This window comes from Sciurus carolinensis, chromosome 16 (assembly GCF_902686445.1).
Source record: "Sciurus carolinensis chromosome 16, mSciCar1.2, whole genome shotgun sequence".
Lineage (NCBI taxonomy): Eukaryota > Metazoa > Chordata > Mammalia > Rodentia > Sciuridae > Sciurus > Sciurus carolinensis.
Window position 1 is genome coordinate 34533591 of NC_062228.1, and position 18708 is coordinate 34552298.

Genomic DNA, 18708 nt, shown 5'->3' on the forward strand with positions numbered 1-18708 from the left:
ATTTCATTGCATTGCTGGGGATAAAATCCAGGGCCTTTCTCATGCTAGCCAGTGGCTCTACCACTGTTACACTCCCAGTCCAGGTTGTCTTCTTATGCAGATAGTCTCTCTGGTAATGAAATTTGTCACAAAGCAGTTCATCAGAAGAATAAGTGACAAGTCTGTGAGAAGTCTGTGTCTCCTCTCCGGTGAGTTAATCTTCCCAGGTGCCTGAGGTTGGAAAGAAACAACGGAGTTTCTTTCTCTTTGGGGGGATTGAACCCAGGGGCGCTTAACCACTGCGTAACATCCTCAGTCCGTTTTTCGTATTTTATTTTGAGATAGGGTCTTGATAAACTACTTAGGGCCTCTCGCTAAATTCCTGAGGCTGGCTTTGAATTCATAATCCTCCTGCCTCAGCCTCCTAAACTGCTGGGATTACGGGATAGGGTGCACGCCCCAGAGTTCTTTCTTCAGGATTCATCTTTAAGCAGACTAAGGAACTTCAGAGAGAGTCCCTGCCAGTGCTTCAGAGGAGAAACAGGAGTGAAAGACAAGAGGGAGGAAGAAGGTCAGGGAGACCTTGGTTCTCCTTCAAAGAACTCAGCATGCCAAGTGCTAACACAGTTTATTAAAACTAGTGTGCAGGTGAAGCACAGTTGCACTCCTGTTTCTTATTTTCAAGCCCTTTGTGTGCTTGCACCAACACAGAACCCAGGAAGACACTGACCTAGACACTGCTGGCCAGGGGGCATCTTGAGTCTGTTTATCAGATTGGTTGGGGGGCCCAGCAAGATTCCATGTGCTGGTATATTTTGAGCAACATCCCCAAGGCAAATAGGATCCAAGCATTAGGGGATTGGGTTTAAGAACACATTGTCTCTTTTTGCCTACTTTTGCACAAGGGCAAAAGGGGAGGCTGTTTACACATAAAGGCTTATTATTGTTATGACCTAGCATGCAAGAACACTCAGCAGAGTCAGACAGCTTGGGTTCAAATGCCCATTCGTACTGACTCATCAGCTCTGTGGAACATTCCAGAATGTTCTTTTTTTTTGGGGGGGGGTTGCTGGGGATCGAACCCAGGGCCTTGTGCTTACAAGGCAAGCACTCTACCGACTGAGCTATCTCCCCAGCCCCCCTGTTTTTGTTTTTGATACTGGGGATTGAACCCAGGCCACATCCCCAGTTCTTTTAATTTTTTTTTTTATCTTGAGACAGGGTCTCACTAAATTGCTTAGGGCTTCATTAAATTGCTGAGGTTGGTCTTGAACTTGGGATCCTCCTACTGATACTGGTGATGAGAATTCCGGCTGAGTCCCCTTTCCCTGATGTGAAGATTGAACACCCGAGAAACACCTATGCAAGAATAGGAAGCAAGTTTTATTTAAAGGATAGAACAGAGATGGCCTTCGCCAAAGAGAATAGGCTCCAGAGTTGGGTGTCTGAGGAAGTGGGGGTGTCTTGCCCCTTTTATACGTTTAGATTTCCTTTGTTCTCATGGCCTCTCCTCCCCAACCTGCCTACAGTGACTAGGGACCAAAAGGTGGGCCAAAAGGTGTAGTGATTCAAGGGCAGGAATGAAGCCCCAGGGGTACAGACAGGAAGGGAGAGGCGCAGGGGGCATTATTAACAACTCCACAACTCCCTGTAGTGAGGAACAAATCCCTGGAGGTAGGTAACCTTGACAACAGGTTGGAGGTGGGGGAAGGGCTCTGGAGGTATTAGCCCTTCATCTCCTCGTGAATCAGCACCCACCTTCCCACTGTGACGAATCATTTATTACTTACACTGGCAGTCTGTCCTTTTGCCTTCCCTTCCCATCCCTCCGGGGCTCACTGCCTCAGTCTCCCAAATCCCTGGGATTTTAAGTGTGAGTCACAACACCCAGCCTGTTTCGTCATCTTTATTTTCACTTAATTTAATTTTTGCAGTACTAGGGATTAAACACAGGGACACTTTAACACCAAGCTACATCCCCAGTCCTTTTTATTTTATTTTGACGCAGGGTCTTGCTAAATTACCAAGGATGGCCTTGAACTATCGTACTCCTGCCTCAGCCTCCAATAAACATTCTGCTCCTTCTGAGACCAGAACTGAGAAATAAAAGCAGATAGACAGGAGCTGGAGATATGGATCAGTAACAGAGTCCTTGCCAAACAGTGCATAAGGCCGCAAGTGCCATGCCCAGTTCTGTGAAAATAAAAGACAGAGAAAGGTGGGGATCAATGTCATCTTTACTACTGATAAAAGTTGTGCTAGAAGATGTGGCTGGGTTAAAATACTTCACCCCGTCAGTAACAGAAGAGGCAACTGCAAACAACAGATAGTAGCACACCCTGTTCTGGTGGGTACAGTGCTCCAACCCACAACTAAATCTTCCCAGAAAGCCACCAGTTAGGTAAACCCTCCTCCTGTTGTGGGGAAGAGAGATATGGATGAAAACACTCAGCCCTGCTGGGGAATAGTGGGGATCTACCTGCCCTCCTTGAAAATATGAGAATAAGAACGGGAAATAAGTGATTCCCTCAATCCCATCTCACTGGGTTATTATGGCGATTACAGAAAAATATAGGCAATATCTGGAATAGACTCCAGAAAGATTTTTTACCGGCACGGGTTGTCCTAGTCTGGTAAGACCAAGGCTGGCCAACTAAGGAAGGTGTGGCTAGGAGGAGGCAAGGGTCTGTTTTTGTTTTGTTGTTTTGGGTTTTTGTTTTGTTTTGTTGTTACTGGGGATTGAACTCAGGGGCACTTGACCACTGAGCCACATCCCAGCCCTATTTTGTATTTTATTTAAGAAACAGGGTCTCACTGAGTCGCTTAGTGCCTTATTTTTGCTGAGGCTGGCTTTGAACTTGCCATCCTCCTGCCTCAGTCTCCCAAGCCACTGGGATTACAGGTGTGCACCACTCTGCCCGGCTGTTTTTTTTTTTTTTTGTTGTTGTTGTTGTTGTTTTGTAGTACTGGGAATTGAACCCAGGGCACTCTACCACTGAGCTATAGCTTTATCTCCAACCCTGTTTATTTTTTGACAGGGTCTCATTAAATAGTCCACGTTGGCCTTGAACTTATGATCTTTCTGTCTTAGCCTCCTGAGTCACTGGGATAACAGGCATGAGCCACCACACCCAGCACAAGGGCATTTGTTTCCTTCTTTCAATACTGGGCATTGAAAACCAGGGGCACACTATACTGAGCCACATCCCAAATGCTTTGTACTTTTTGAGATAGGTTCTTGCTAAGTTGCCCAGGAAATCATGATCCTCCTGCCTCAGCCTCCTCAGTTGCTGGGATTACCTTGAACACTGTGTCTGGCACAGGGGAATTTTTTTGAAGGGGAACTTTCACTTTCATTTCTCTGTTCCCTACACTCAGAAAACCTTGAGAGTTCCTTAATGGGAAATACTGATAATATATAAACTGGCAAGACTTGTAAATAGGAAAAGAACTAAAAAGCTGTGTATCTTTGGTAACATACCAACCTATTGTCTCCTGAGCACAGTCAATGGCGCAGCTTCCTTTATTAGTGTGTGTGTGTGCGCACTACTTCTGTTGTTTTAGGGTGGGGTGTTTTTTAGAGGGCAGGGAGAGGAAAGGACTTTTGTGTTTTTCAAGGTAGCCTCCCTCCTCACCCAGTAATTAAAAGAATCACTGGCCTGGAAGTCACTGGGAGCAAACAGGAACCAACCCTGGGGAAAGCCCTGTCCAGTCACTGAACTACATAGCAATTGCACTTAGTGCAACTAAGAAGACAGGAAATAACAGGTTATGTTGATAACATGCCTCACTGATACTTCCAGCTCTGGGTGCAATGTATCAGCAAGGCTATACTTGCCACCTGATCTGCTTCAGCCAATCCCAGGTCATCTACCTGATGAAGCAAGGCTGCCGGTTGTGTGGACATCAAGGGAAAAGCCCAGCGCATGAGGAAGCTGTTGGTCTGTGAATCTAATGGTTCTCTTCCCTGTGCTTAGTCATCTCTCAGTGGGGTACTAGGACAACACCTGCCTGAGTTTCTGGAACATATGGAAAACCCCAGCAGCCTAGATCCCTGACAGGTTTTACCTGGGTTAATCCCTCTTACCAAGACATTTCCTTGGCATTTCCAACTGAAACATCTTTAAAGCCTCTTCTCAAGGGCCATCTACACAGTTGGAGCAGTCTCCCAAGCTTACACAAGTTCTATGCGCTTACACAAGATTTCCCATGAAAACTGAGGCTTGCTAATTTAACAATAATAATACCAAATGCTATAAGCACGTACTGTATCCAGCATTATATTAATTTTCACAGTAGGAAGTATTGTTACCCACATTTTAGAGGACGAATTAAGCCACAAAGAAGTCGAGTAGTGTCCCCACGGTTCCCAACACTGCCGTGTGTAAGCGCTTATACCGTCTCCGCATGTTTAGTTCAGAAGGATATTAACACTTTTCCACAATTTGTTCTCAAAGACTCAGAAAATACAAGATCTGGAAAAGGCCCTAGAATTATTTGAATGTAACCTTTAAGGCTGGGATGTAGCTCAGTGGTAAAACGATTGCCTCGCATGTGTGAAGCCCTAGGTTCAATTTCTAGTTAAAAAAAAAAAAGAAACCTCTGATTTTACTGATGGAAAAACAAACTTAGATCTGGGTTTATTTGCCCCAGTTCCACAGTAAAATCACGAGCCGAGCAAGTCTCAAAATCCCCCACTGTTTGTGCCTCTCCCATGATGCATTCCCCCCTTTTCTCTCCCAGAAATCACACTCTTGAAATTGTCTTTTATTACTATTATTTATTTTTCAGCTCCCCATATGTATTCCCATTTTCTTTTCCTATTAAAATTAAGAGGGGGCGTGTAAGGGAGGTAAACGAGAGAAAAAAAGAATGCAGAGAAAGCCCATCTGCCTATTAATGTAAAACCAGAAATTCGTATACACTAGATGGCCTGAAAGCGTTGTACCCTCATCAAAGAAGGCCACTAGGGCCTTCGGAACTGTTGTTTTGCCCTCAACCAACATGGTGAACGCGCGTGACGTAGACTTCCGTCGCTCTTTCTCTACCTACCCGCTCTCCCCAAGGGGGCGGCGAGCTTCAATGACGGCGGCAGGCGGGGCGCATGCGCGGCGGCGGGGCCCGGCCCGCGGTGGCGGCGGTGGAGGGGCGTAGGGGCTAGCTGTCCGCAGTTGCCAAGCTGCGGCGACCCAGGCGGGATGGTGTAGCCGGGCCTGCAAGCGGGAGGGCGGGGGCGGGGGTGAAGCGGCCGGCGACGGCCGACGCCGCCATTCGGGCTCGGGTGTAGGGGCAGCACGCTGAGGGGGCGTCGCCGCCGCCGGCCCCCGGAGCCGCCGCGGGAGGCCGCGCCCGCCATGGCGGCCCGGGCGGTGCTGGACGAGTTCACGGCGCCAGCCGAGAAGGCGGCGCTGCTGGAGCGGAGTCGCGGCCGAATCGAGGGGCTGTTCGGTGTCAACCTGGCTGTGCTCGGCGCGCTTGGAGCCGAAGAGCCGCTGCCCGCGCGCATCTGGCTGCAGCTCCGCGGGGCGCAGGAGGCGGTGCACAGCGCCAAGGTGAGTGCGGCCGCCGCCCCCGCGCGCTTGCCTTCCAGGGCCCAGCCCGGGGCCTCCGCTGGCCCAGTCTCTCCCTCCCTCCACCCACCCCGACCCCAGCGCTGGGGTTAAACCTGCTTTTTCGGTTCCTCAGCCATGTGACCTTGGGCTAGCGGTTTAATCTCGGGAGCCTCAGTTTCCCTATTTGTAAAGTGGTACTAAGAAAGCACCTACCTTGGAGCGCTGTCGCGCGGATGAAAGTGGGTGATGTGTATAAAGCACAGGGCACAATGTCTAACTGGGAGTAAGCCCGCTGCGAAATGTCTGTTATCTGTAGCCGCCTCCCCCGCCTCCAGGATGTGCGCAAGACCCGACACTCCTGGTTCACAGTGTTTTTTGTATTTTGTTTTGCTTGCTTGTTTGTTTTTATCTAGCACAGCTTCTCCGTAGGGGGGGTCTCAGTCCCTCTTGAGAATCAGGAAAAAAACCGTAATAGTGAAAATGTTCAGAGAATATCCAGAAGTAGGGTATTTGATCAGAATGTTTAAAACACATTATTCCTTGTGTTACTATACATTTGTATAACGCTTGTTGCATATCAGACTTTTACTTAAGGAATAATGCAGCCCTTAAAAAATCCGAAGAGGTAGTTTTTATGTCCTTCCTTTTTTCTTGTTAAATTAACAGCTGGGGAAACTGAAACTCGAAGTGGTGACTCACCTTGTATCTAAATCAGCATTTTAGACTACCTATTCAACATCTTCAGCTTCCTTCCCTTCCCAAGCTTAAAAAAAAAAAAAAATATATATATATATATATATATATATATATATATGACCCATGTAGGGGAGAGAAAAGCTATCTACCGTCTGGAGGTTCTGTAATTTGAGTCTACAGATGATAAATTGAAAACTGAGTCACTGAAATAAATTGACAGTAAACACATTAGCAGGACAAAAACCTTTTTAATTGCGTATATATGCAAGGGAGTTCCACAAAATATGACTGGAAGGAGAGCCAGGTGTTTGAAGTTTTGTAGCATCCTGAGCTACAGGAGGAATAGGTGATGGTTTCCTTTCCAGTGGTATTTGGAAGACTTGCCTCTAGTCAGATCAGGAAACTTCTGAGAAAGCCCCTCCGGGCTTTTGCTGTTCCTCAAGTGCTCTCAGTTTGAAGTAATCAGCATACTAAAGGGGCATATTTAAGAACAGTATTTCTTGAACCCCTTCATCCTCCCATTTACTCAAGTTTCTCCAGATTTTCCCATTTATGATGGGGTGGCAATATTTAGAAGTAGGGGATTTGTTTTCAGAACCAGTGTTATTACCTGCCTCTCAAATTATTTCTCTGGGGAGGAGAGTGGGGAGTGGGTCCTTTTATCGCCTATTTCACATATTTCACAGTGCTCTTGAAGAATCTGAGTAGTTTTAGCTCCTGACATTCTTAGATTTAACGATAAAAGCCTTCCATGCTTACATTTTAACATATGAAGAGTCAATAGGACATTTAAACTGTTGAGTCTTCTCCACAGCTTATCTTAAAACATAGGTGTTGAATGAAGTGTGCATTTCTGTGCTTAACTTCTTATTTAAATTGGTTTTCTGATTTTGAAAAACTGGTCTAATTTCTTCCCATACCTCTCCTTTCTCCCCAGCTGCCTAATTTCTACTACTCAGGGCTAAAAAGTTCAACATGACCGCGTCCTGTTTTTATTCTGAAATTCTCTTATATGTATTTATTCTCTCCTTTCCGTTCGTTGCCTTTGCTGTGATTAAGACCTTCGTTCTTGGTTTGTGTCCCCTCCTTGCTTCAGACCCTTTAAGACTCTATTGCTCCCTGCCTTTTAGGGGAGCTGCTGGAGCCTCCTATCACCTATCTCATCTAGTCTAAACTCTGACTTACAAAATACTTAATAACCCAGCCCCATCTTATTTTCTTAATTTTCTGTTTTAGCAGCTCTCACCTTAAATCTCCCCTGTAGTCTAGTCTCTGCCCTTGCTCGGTGTTTTGCCGGCTCCTGGTTCTGCTTTTACTGAAGACCAGCCCAAGAATAGAAAGTACTGCCTTTGCTATATGGAAAAGCCCTGCCCATCTGCCAGGCCCTTTCAGCTGCAGTTCTTTTTTTTTTTTTTTTTTTTTTTTTGCGGTACTGGGGATCGAACTCAGGGCCTTATGCTTGCGAGGCAAGCACTCTACCAGCTGAGCTATCTCCCCAGCCCTCAGCTGCAGTTCTTTTGGCTATTACTGCCATATAAGTTTAGCATGAAGTAATTGGAAAACTTGTCTTACAGTATCTTGACGGTATGTGTCACCTACTAGGTTATCATCATAGTTCAACCCTCTCACATGTAAGAAATCCTTTTCTTTTTCTCTTCCTTGAGATGCAGAGTAAGGATCTAATGGCTGTGTTCAAAGGTTTTTGGTTTTTTTTTTTTCTCCTTGATTGCTTGGAAGTTTGTTTTGCATTTTTGGAGAAGAAAAACATTAACTTCTTTTAAAAATTAAGAACAGAGAGCCACTTTGATTTAATATCACAGTATTTTAAGTTTAGCTGTTGAAAAACTGGTTTGGGGGAAAGACAAGTAAAGAAGTTTTTAATTATTTATCGCAGTGCTGGGGATTAAACTCAGGGTCTCAAGCATGCTTTACCAGTAAGCCACATCCCCCCCCCAGCTTAAGAAGAACTATCTGGTGTAGTCTTTGATCAGAATAAAAAGAGATATCTGATTTAGGTCCACCTGGTGGTTTACTTTTAAAATGTTGATTCACTGTCGTTTGCAAATGCTTGAGTAGAGGAGAATGCTGAGGATTAGTTAGACTTATTCACTGGAGGGGAGCAAGTTGGGATCTATTGGTGGAAAGTGTCAATGCCTGGGAAGTGGAAACAAAGGCACTGGAAGTGGCCAGTTTTGGTCATTGATGAACCTGGAAGATTTTCAGGTAGAATTCCAGACTGAGGTGGTTGTGAGTATAGGCTGGAAAGCCAGACTGTCAAAGTAGAAAGTGTCAAGGACACCCTGTGAGAGATGAAGACCAAGGGACCCAAAAGCCATGCCAAGACCCTTGGGCTTTATCCAGTAGGTAGTCAGAATTTTGAGAGGGAAAGAATTTGCCTGCTTTACAGTCAGGTAAATCCAACAGTGGTAGGAATACTGTTCAAGTTAGAGTTTGCATGGTTGGGTCGGTTGGTAAAGTTTTCACAGATTTTGAAACTGAGTGAATGTAGGGATTTAGGGGTAGATTTTAAGCCCTGTGGCAGGAAGGATGGTTGATGTGTTGTGTGAGCTGTTCGTTGGTGGGGCTACCAGGTAGCCCACATTTAAGGAAAGCTCACGTGCACTCACTGTTGCCCCTTAATCTCTTGGAGCCTGCAGTCTGGTAGGGGAGACAAACATGGAAACAAACAGGACAGTGTGATACACGTAGCAGTTGTAGAGTGTAAGGTGTTGTAATACAAGAAAGGAAGGGTTGTCCTCAACTAGGTTCTAAAGGATCAATGAGAGTTTTCTAGAGGATATTGAATTTCTGGCAGAGGAAAGAGCACACACAAAATCACAGGAATAGCTGGGCCTGGTGGCACATACCTGTAATCCCAACAACTCAGGAGACTGAGGCAGGAGGACATTGAGTTCAGAGCCAGCTTCCTCAACTTAGCAAGTCCCTGTCAAAAAATAAAATATAAAAACAGGATATGGCTCAGTGGTTAAGTGACCCTAGGTTCATTCCCTGGTACCCCTCCCCCCCCAAAAAAAAAAAATCACAGGACTATGGAAGAGTGCAATTGAATTAGTTTCCTTAAGTGTAGAGAGAGTGTCAGGGAAATTGTCAGAGGTGGAAAGGGATGGGCACATTGTGCTTGGGGCCTGCTGAAGAACAGGGATTTTAATGTGCAAATGGACAGTGGAGAGCCCTGAACATGAGTGATGCAGACAGATCAACATACTTACAGAATGCTTCATTGTTCACTCCTTTGGGCTTGTGCTCCTTGCTGGTTTGTAATAAGTACAGAAGGTTTAACGACTTTCATAGCAATGTGTCTTTACTAAGGGGACTGGAAAGCAAGAGAAAAACCAGAAGAGAGCATTGTCCATAGGGGGCCCACAGAGGGGCTGACGTCAGTGGTAGAAGACTAAATGGAAGCAAAGGAGTTCAAGGATTGAATTTCAGAGACGAAGTGGAGGTAGTAACTGCTTCATGCAAAAAGAAAGATTAAAGATATAAAGCAGGTTAGGAATTCTCCCCATCGGCAGTGGAAAGGGATGTGGTTGAGAAGATCTCTGCTGAGGAGTGAGATACTTGGGAGAACTTTCCTTTGGATGAGAGAGCTAGAAATGTAGTGCTCCCTGGTACCAGACAGGGAATCAGCCTGAGGAAGTGACTGGATGGTAGGGGAGAACTGGTGAGCCAAGACTGTCTGCCCTGGAGGAGAGGGCTTGCATAGTACTAGCCAGTTACACTGTGTAGGCTCATTCATTATCCAGAAGCCTTGGGAGTTTGGAGTTACTTATGTGAGATCAGTTGTGGTTTTGGTTTGTTTTTTTTTTTTTTTTAAAGTGGCAACTAATTTAGGTTTTTAAAATCATGCATGCTGTGAATTATATAAAATTTTACATTAATACTCTTTAAAGTTTATATTGTTAAAAGCAAAACAAAAAACAATTATGCATACTAAATGAAACATGTCAGTGAACCAGATTCAGCTTTTGAACTGTCCTTTAAGGATTTCTACTTTACACTTTTTTTTTTTTTTAATTTTTTTTGGCTTGGCATGACTTGGACAAGAGGGCAGTTGAAAGCCCTAATGGCCTGTAGTACTGTCTGAGTAAAGTAGAATGCTACTTCATCCCTAAAGAATGAGGGTGAGAGCTTGAAAAGAGAGGAATATAGTAAGTGCAGGGAAGTGTTAGAAGTACATTGGAAAAGAAAGAACCAAAAGAACTTGGGACTACAGAAAGGGCCAGACAAAATTAGCATAACTATATAGTGTCACTTCTCCCAGAAATTTTCTTCTATTTTTTTTTTTTTTTTTACTGGAGATTTTTACCACTGAACTACATCCTCATCTCTTTTTATTTTTTCAGTTTTGAGACAGGGTCTCGCTAAGCCACTTAGGGCCTTGCTAAGTTGCTGAGGCTGTCCTTGAACTTGAGATCCTTCTGTCTTGGCCATCCTAGTTGCTGGGATTAGGGGCATACCAGTTCAGTATATGTTGAAGAACTCTGGAGGTTATGATCAGGAGTTTTCAAAGATCAGAATCTTGGATGTGAAAGAATTCTGAGGATGATTCTGAGCATCAGGGTTACTTCTGGTCATGGGTGAAGTGAAAGTGTTCCTTTCATCTTAGAGTAGTGAGGAGAGAGAGGAGATGGCAGTGTGAGGTATCTGAAGATAATGCAGTGCTGAGGTCACCAGCGTTCATAGTAGAAAATCGAGTGCTAAAGTTTGTGAGGCATAGCCTGTCCTGGAGGTTAACAAATAAGTATAGTAATTGGAAGTAAGCTGCTTGTTTGTATACGGTCTCCCTAAACCTTTAGGCTGCTCAATTTTCTAACTGTAGCTGCCCTTCAATTGATGTTTTGTTGAAAGTATTACTTCAAAATGATTAGACATCAGAGGCCTACCCTGAGCCTGGAGTACTCTAAGAGAGGAATGGGGAAGATAATCAGTCTTAAAACATTGAAATTACAGTACACCCAAGAAACTGTGCTAAGGTAGACAAACATCCAGTCTATTTTTAACTTGTGAGGAAAAGAAAAAAGGAGAGAGTTTTTCACTTATATATTTGTAGAATAAGGGAATAAAAAGATATTGAAAAAAATTTCATACACTTTTTTGGTACTGGGGATTGAACCCAGAGACTTACACATGCTAGGCAAACACTCTACTACCTAGCTACGTCCCCAGCCTGCAAACCCCCCCTTTTTTTCCAATTTTATTTTGAAATAGGATCTCTTTAAGGCCCATACTGGACTTGACCTTAAGATTCTCCTAAGTCACTAGGATTATACAGGTGTGCCCTCCTGAAAAATGTAATACCCTTTGAAGTGGCCTATACTCTACTGACTTCAAAGGGTTAAAGTTGACCTAGTGTTGTTTCATTTCCTTTTTGGTTGGGCAAGCTTGATACCTGGTTCATGAATGAACAGTAGATTTGTTCTTGGAGGAAATAATTCAGAGATGTAATACCAGTTAATGTCTCTGGAGCTTTTGTTTTGATTTTACCAGAAAGGAGGGCGGAGTCCTTTGCATTTCCTAGAATGGTCTTTTTTTACTCAATGTAGTTGTGAAAATAATCTTCTTAAGAAACAGTGGTTGGTTTGATCTCTTTTTATGGTTAATATTTTGGGGTTCACCAGAATGTTGAAATAGGGGATACTCACACTGTTATGCTGGGGTCAAAAGCCATTACTCATGACTGTAGTTTCCTCTTCCCTATTCACTTCCTAGCCGGTATTGTAAGATTTTGTTTAAATTAAGGACCACATCTTGTATTGTGCTGACATTTTACTAAATTGACAATGTTTGTATAAGTTTAGCAATTTTTTTTTTTTTTTTTTTTTGCAGTGCTGGGGATTGAACCCAGGGCCTTGTGCTTGTGAGGCAAGCACTCTACCAACTGAGCTATATCCCTAGCCCATAAGTTTAGCAGTCTTCAAAACAAAACAATAAGAGGGAAATCCTTGAAGTAATTGAACTTGTTTTTTAAAATCAGTTATTTAATATGAAAGCAACATAATTTTTTTTTTTTTCCTTAAAACTGAATTTTGTTGCTGCATATGGGGGATACATACCTGTAAATCCCAGTAACTGGGAAGTCTGAGGCAGGAGGATCACAAGTTTGAGGTCAGCCTGGGCAACTTAGAACCTGTCTCAAAATAAAAGGACTGGAGATGTAGGGTGCTTACCTAGCACCCTGGGTTTAATCTCCAGTATGGCAAAAACATATAGTTCCTAAAAATGTAAAGTTAGCCTACATAAAACATTTATTTAACTCATTTTGAGGGAGCCAGCTGGATAGGAAAACTGACTCAGGGAACATTGGAGGAAATGAGTATAAGTACTGAAAAAAGAATGTTGACTAGGTCCTGGGTTCAATCCCCAGCCACACACACACACGAAGAATATGGGAGTAAGATTGCTAGATTGGATACCAAATTGGTTATGGTTCTATAGGGTAATGAAACCGTGATCTTTGGTTTCAGAAATCATCTGTGTCAATGCTGGACAAAAATCTACAAATTAACATGTGATTTCACAGTTTTTCTGGGCCTTACTCTGTGAATAGTATGTCAAACAAAAGTACATCCTTCTAGATCATACATCAGCAAACTTTTTCTGTAAAGAGCCAGATAATAAGTAGTTAAAAATTTGTAGACCACCCAGGGTCTCTCTCTCTTATATATATATGTATATATATATATATATATTTTTTTTTTTTTTTTTTTAACTTTCACAACCCTTTAAAAATGTAAAAAGGTTTTTTCAGAGGCAGTACAAAAATTTTCCAAGTTGGACTTGCATGATCCAAAATGGTAGGTTCTAACACATGGGGCTGCTTAAATTGAAATGAATTAAAATTTATTGAAATTAAATATTCAGTTCCTCAGTTGCATTTCAACTGCTTAGTTGCCACATGTACCTGGTGGCTGCTGCAGGTGTAAACCATTTTCATCATTGCAAAAAGTTTTATTGGACAGTGCTCCCCTGGAGTAGGAAGTAATCTGTGGTTGGGCTGCTAGGCAGTAGTCTGGTATGACATTGAAAAATCATGCAACCTTTCTTTTACTTTTATTTCTGGAGTTTTGTAATCTTTGTTCATTGTGCCCACTTGTAATCATAATGTCTGGTAATTATTCTTTTGTGTATATGGGTTTAACTCAGAGTCTCAGGCATGCTAAAGTAAGTAAAGTAAGTGCTCTACCACTGAGTTACATACATCCCTAGCCTTTTTTTTTTGTTCTTTTTTTTTTTTTTTTTTTAAAAAGACAGTGTCTTGCTAAGTTGCCCAGGCCGGTCTCAAATTTAAGATACTCCTGCTTCAGCCTCCTAAGTATCTGGGATTACGAGTATGTGCCTGGCTTAACTTGGGTTTTTTTTTTTTTTTTTTTTTTTTTTTTTTTTTTTTTTTTTAATATTTCAAAGTGGTATGAGCTTCTGTGAGTTTTAGTTCTTAAAAGACTAACATATTTAAAGTATTAGATGTTGAGCTTCTTTGCATTTTTAGGAATTTTAGAAAGAGATTCATGTAAATGCTTGCTTGCTCTTTACCATCAGCCAATTAGAAAAGAGGTTCTTTATGAAACTTGACAGTTAATTTATTAACCCCCCACCCCCGGAGATAGGAATATATTTCACATTCACATCATGAGGAGTAAAGTCTTTTCTTATTTATAGTCACAAGTATGCAGAGAACTTTCAGCTTGGATTCTATAACCTTTGCTAGAGGTCAAAATTAATTGAAACACACATAACTGGCTATGATTTCATAAAAGCTATCCTCCTTTCATTGGCCTTAAAACATGTTCTTACACAAACAGAAAAACAGAAAAGAGGAAGACCAGAGTTCTTTTTTTCCATTTATCTTTTCTTTTCTTTCATTCCTTCCTTTTCTTCTTGAACCCAGATCCTCTCTTGAACATTCAAGTGCTTTATCCCTGAGGTACATACCGCAAACTGGATTTTCTTAAAGTCACTTGAACTGAAAATTAATTCTTACCTGTTAGATTGCTAGTAGAGGTAAATTATCAACCACGCACAGACCAGATTCATATAGGTGAAAGGTGCATTTGAGACTAACCTAGTGATCCCCTGTTCACTGGCCCCTGGGCCAATGTGGAAAGGAATATATGGAGCATACTTGAATCCCCAGCAAGAGACTACATTCCTATAGCACTGGGGAAGCCAAGGCAGGAGGATTACTTGAGACCAGCCTGGACAACAGTGAGATCTCATTTCAAAAAGAAAAGAAAGGGACTTGTGGACAGAACCATAAGGCAGAATACAGTTCTCAGAAGAAAAGAAAGCAGTAAGGAAAATTCACTAACTGCCTGGGACTGGCTCTGGGAGCCAAAGATAGATACACTTGTTTAAACAAACAATGGAGGTGCCTTTCTTGAACCAATCAGCTTAATAGCTCCAACAGGTTATTAGACTTGAGAAGTGGGTCTTACAAAGCTTTCAAAGTTGTAGCATGCTTTTAGTCAGGTCATTCATGAATGAGGGAACCAGCAGGAATGTAAAAGTGATTCAAAGAGCATTTGAGAATCTTGAGTATTTATAAGTACTAAAACAAGATTGTTGGAATAAAATTGCACAGATAACATATTTGGTGAATATCTTGTAAAATATTTAGAAGTTTTGATGATTTTTTTCAGTGTTATACAAAGTATTAAAATGAAACACACCTTTTTGTCATTTTAGCCTCTCAACCAATATTTAGCCATGTAATTGATGAAAGGATAGATGTTGTTCCTAATTCCTGATTTTTTTTGGGGGGGGGTCTCAGCCACTGAACCCAGAGGCCCTTTACCACTGAGTGAGCCACATCCCCAGCCCTTTTCAATATTTTATTTAGAGACAGTCTTACTGAGTTGCTTAGGACCTTGTTAAGTTGCTGAGACCGGCTTTGAACTTGCAGTCCTGTAAGCATGTGTCACCATGCCTGGCTGAGCCAGATAATTCTTTGTTGTGGAGGTTGTACTGAGCATTCCAGAATATTCAGTAGCATCTTTGGCCTCTATTCTTTCCTTTTTCCTCTCCCCCTTTGGTATCCAGGATTGAACTCAGGGATGCTTAACTACTGAGCCACATCCCCAGCCCCTTTTTACTTTTTATTTTGGGACAGGGTCTCACTACGTTGCAGAGACTGGCATTGAAATTGTAATCCTTTCTGCCTCAACCTCTCGAGCTGCTGGGATTACAGGCGTGTGCCACTGTACCCTTCTGGCCTCTACTCTTTAAATGCCAGGAAAATCCCCTCAGTTGTGACAACCAGAAATGTCCCTTGACATTGCCAAATGCCCCCAAGAAGAGTGAAATCATTCCTGGTTGAGAACCACTGAGTTAAATGACCAAGGTCAGTCCTCACCCTTTGTAAATTTACAGCTTAGTAGAGTTTAAATAATAAGATACCTTTGTGTTTAGAACAGACATTAATTCACTTACTCTCTAGCTGTCTCCAAACCTATCTTTGGATAAGAACACAAGGAAGAAAAAGTTATATCAGGCTGCAAAAATAAACACATGTTAGTCCAAACCACAGGGTCTTTGAATATGGTTCTAAGGATCTTGAACATGAATCCTGTACAGGGAGAAGTTTTAGAAAGTTTTTGAGCAAGGAAGTGAAACGGGTTTGCTTTCAGAAATAACTAGTGTTTTAACAAAGGGAGTGGAGCATGCAAGACTGACAAGTAGAAAGAAGAGTTTAGAGTTGGTTGTAGTTGTTTGCATGACTCTTAAGTTACTGTCTTTGAAAAGAAACTTGGACCAAGGATGAAGAGGAAGTAAACTGTGAGATCAGTTTTGTGTGCATGTTTGTGTGTTTTTTGTTTGTTTGATGGTACAAGGGATGGAACCCAGGGCCCCATGGATTCTAGTCAAGCGCTCTACCATTGAGCTACATCCCCACCAGAGTTGTGAGATCTGTTTCAAACTTAGGTTTGAGGCATTGGGAGAGCGGGGAAGGGAGAGAATTGGGGAAATGACCAGGGGGTAATCTTGCAGGCTGGCAAAGTGTTAAAGGCTAGAAGTTCAGATATGGAGTTCTCACCAGAACTGTGAAAGTAAGGATTGGAGTTTGTTGGAAAATATCTACATTTAAGAAACAGTAGGAAAAACAGCAAAGGACTTGGGGATAGAAAGAGAGGAAGTAAAGACCACTGGTGGTATGTTCCAGAAAACCCAATCAGTATAACTGCCTTCATGGTGCAGTGAGACCTAAGAGGCAGGCTGATCTAGGATTGCGTAGTACAGTAACTTAGAGAAGCTTGTGGATGGCAGAAAGACCAGTTGGATACTCATAATTTGGGCCAGAAATAAAGGTGTATTTATGGGTTAGGACAAAAGGAACTTCACCCTGGATAGAATGTACCTGGTTTATCTTGGTTTTTGTTTGTTTTTTGGTTTATTTTATTTTGTTTTTAATATATACAACCTGTTTATTGAGCAAAGCATTAATACCTATGAATATTTATTTTTTAATTTTATTTGTTCTTTTTAGATACATATGACAGTGGAGTGCATTTTGACATTTTATTTATACACACACACACACACACACACACACACAGAGTATAACTTCCCATTCTTGAGGTTGTACGTGATGTGAAGTTGCACTGGTCATGTATTCATTTATGTACATAGGAAAGTTATGTCTGATTCATTCTGCTGTCTTTCCCATTCCCATCCTCTGTCCCTTCATTCCTCTTTCTCTAACCCAGAGAATTCTATCCATGCCCCTTATTGTATGTTAGCATCCCCATATCAGAGAGATGATTATCGTAAAATAATATTAAAGAGTCTGTTGAATCCCTGGAACTAGTCTGATTGTAAATTTTTACATATGACTCTAGTGTTTTTTATCTATTTATGGTTTGCTGGGAAATTGTGCAGGAAGAGTGAGGCAGGGTTCCTCAGGGTACTCACAGCAGTTATGACTCAAGATGACTGCAGTCCTGTCAGTCTGTGTCCATACGTGGTAACTTACACACCTGAAGCCGAACTTGTCATAGAAAGTTATTTGAAATTGTCATGCTACATAAAGCCCAAGTAGAATGAGTACAAGGAAGGGGTCTTTAGGTTTGGCATTGTCATTGTTAGCAGTCCAGCAATTTCAGTTTGAATAGGCACAGAATCCAGGTTTCAAGGATTTGACTGTACATACAGTTTGGAGTACTTGTTTAAAAAAGTGTGAGGCTGAGGGGGTTGAGGAGGTAGCTCAGTTGGTAGAGTGTTTGTCTTGCAAGCATGAGGCCCTGGGTTCGATCCCCAGCACCGCCAAAAAAAAAAGTGTGAGGATGAAAGAATGGAGGTGAGAGTGGGCCCATACATTGAAGTGGAGCATGAAGAAAGTAGAAAGTATTATGGGATCAGGGAAACCCAAGCATGTGTGTAGGCACAGGGGCTAGTAGGTAAAACGAGGGATGGTGCTTGGGGAAAGTCAGAAAATAAGGGCATGACTTTGAAATGGAAGGAAGGAGAAAGAAATTACTTATTTTGAGACAGGGTGTCACTACGTTGCCCAGACTGTCCTGCCTACGCCTCCCCAGGGGCTGTGGTATGCCAGATGGAGAGAAAGTTGAAGAGATTCACACATACTAACTTCTAGTCTCTGATAAAATATGCACATCTTCTACTGAGAGTGAGAAGAGTGACAGTAAAAGTGAAATTGAGAGTGAAAATGTTCTTTGGGTAAGAGTGAGGGGTAAATTGACCAGGAAAGCTGAAAATTTTGAAGACTGTCAAATTTTAGAGATTCACAGGTACAGTTACATGGGGATAAAGTCTTGCTCAAGTAGACCCTGAGCAGGGCCTCTGGTCCAGTCTCCAAAAGTTTACTCAGTATTAAGGCACTATTCTGGGAGGAAATTGATGGACACTGTGGAACTGAGGTTAAAGAGAAAGGTGAAATAGAAAGCAAAAGCAAAAAGTATATTATTGGAAAAATGGGTGGCATGGTTTCTGTTAACTTTATAATGATACTGTTAACATAAATGACCAGATAGAGATGAAAAGTGGGCCTGTTACAGATTTGTAGATTAATAATGTTAAAGGTTTGTATTTTCTGAGATTTTTTTTATGAGCCAGTTTATGTGTGTTCTGTAAAACCCCTGTTAATATTTTAAAGTCTTTTTCTTAGACATAGTATCTTCCTTCCTTCCTTCCTGAATTGGGGATTGAACTTATGGCACTTCACCACTGGACTATATCCCCCAGCCCTTTTTTGTTTTTTATTTTGAGACAGTGTCTGAGTTGCTTAGGGCCTTGCTAAGTTCTGGAGGCTGGCCTCAAACTTGGGATCTTCCTGCCTCAGCCTCCTGAGTCAAATATAGAACATTATTTATGCAAGTTTCCTACATAAAGAAATATCTTTTTATTCCTATAGTATGCAGTCAGAGTGAGAACTCCTGATCTGAATCATTTTAAAAGTCTCTTCAATTAATCTTTAAAAAAAATTTTTTTTCTTAGTTGTCAGTGGACT

The 18708-nt window shown here is 42.1% G+C and overlaps 1 protein-coding gene across 1 annotated transcript in view; it reads left to right on the forward strand.

The window, feature by feature from the left end:
- The first annotated feature begins 5129 nt into the window (after positions 1-5129).
- N4bp1 (NEDD4 binding protein 1) overlaps positions 5130-18708 on the forward strand; it is a 52430-nt gene continuing 38851 nt past the window's right edge. The window contains exon 1 of the mRNA XM_047527314.1: positions 5130-5531. Coding sequence (XP_047383270.1) covers positions 5334-5531 — 198 coding nt within the window. The 5' untranslated portion in view covers positions 5130-5333. The remainder of the gene's footprint in view (positions 5532-18708) is intronic.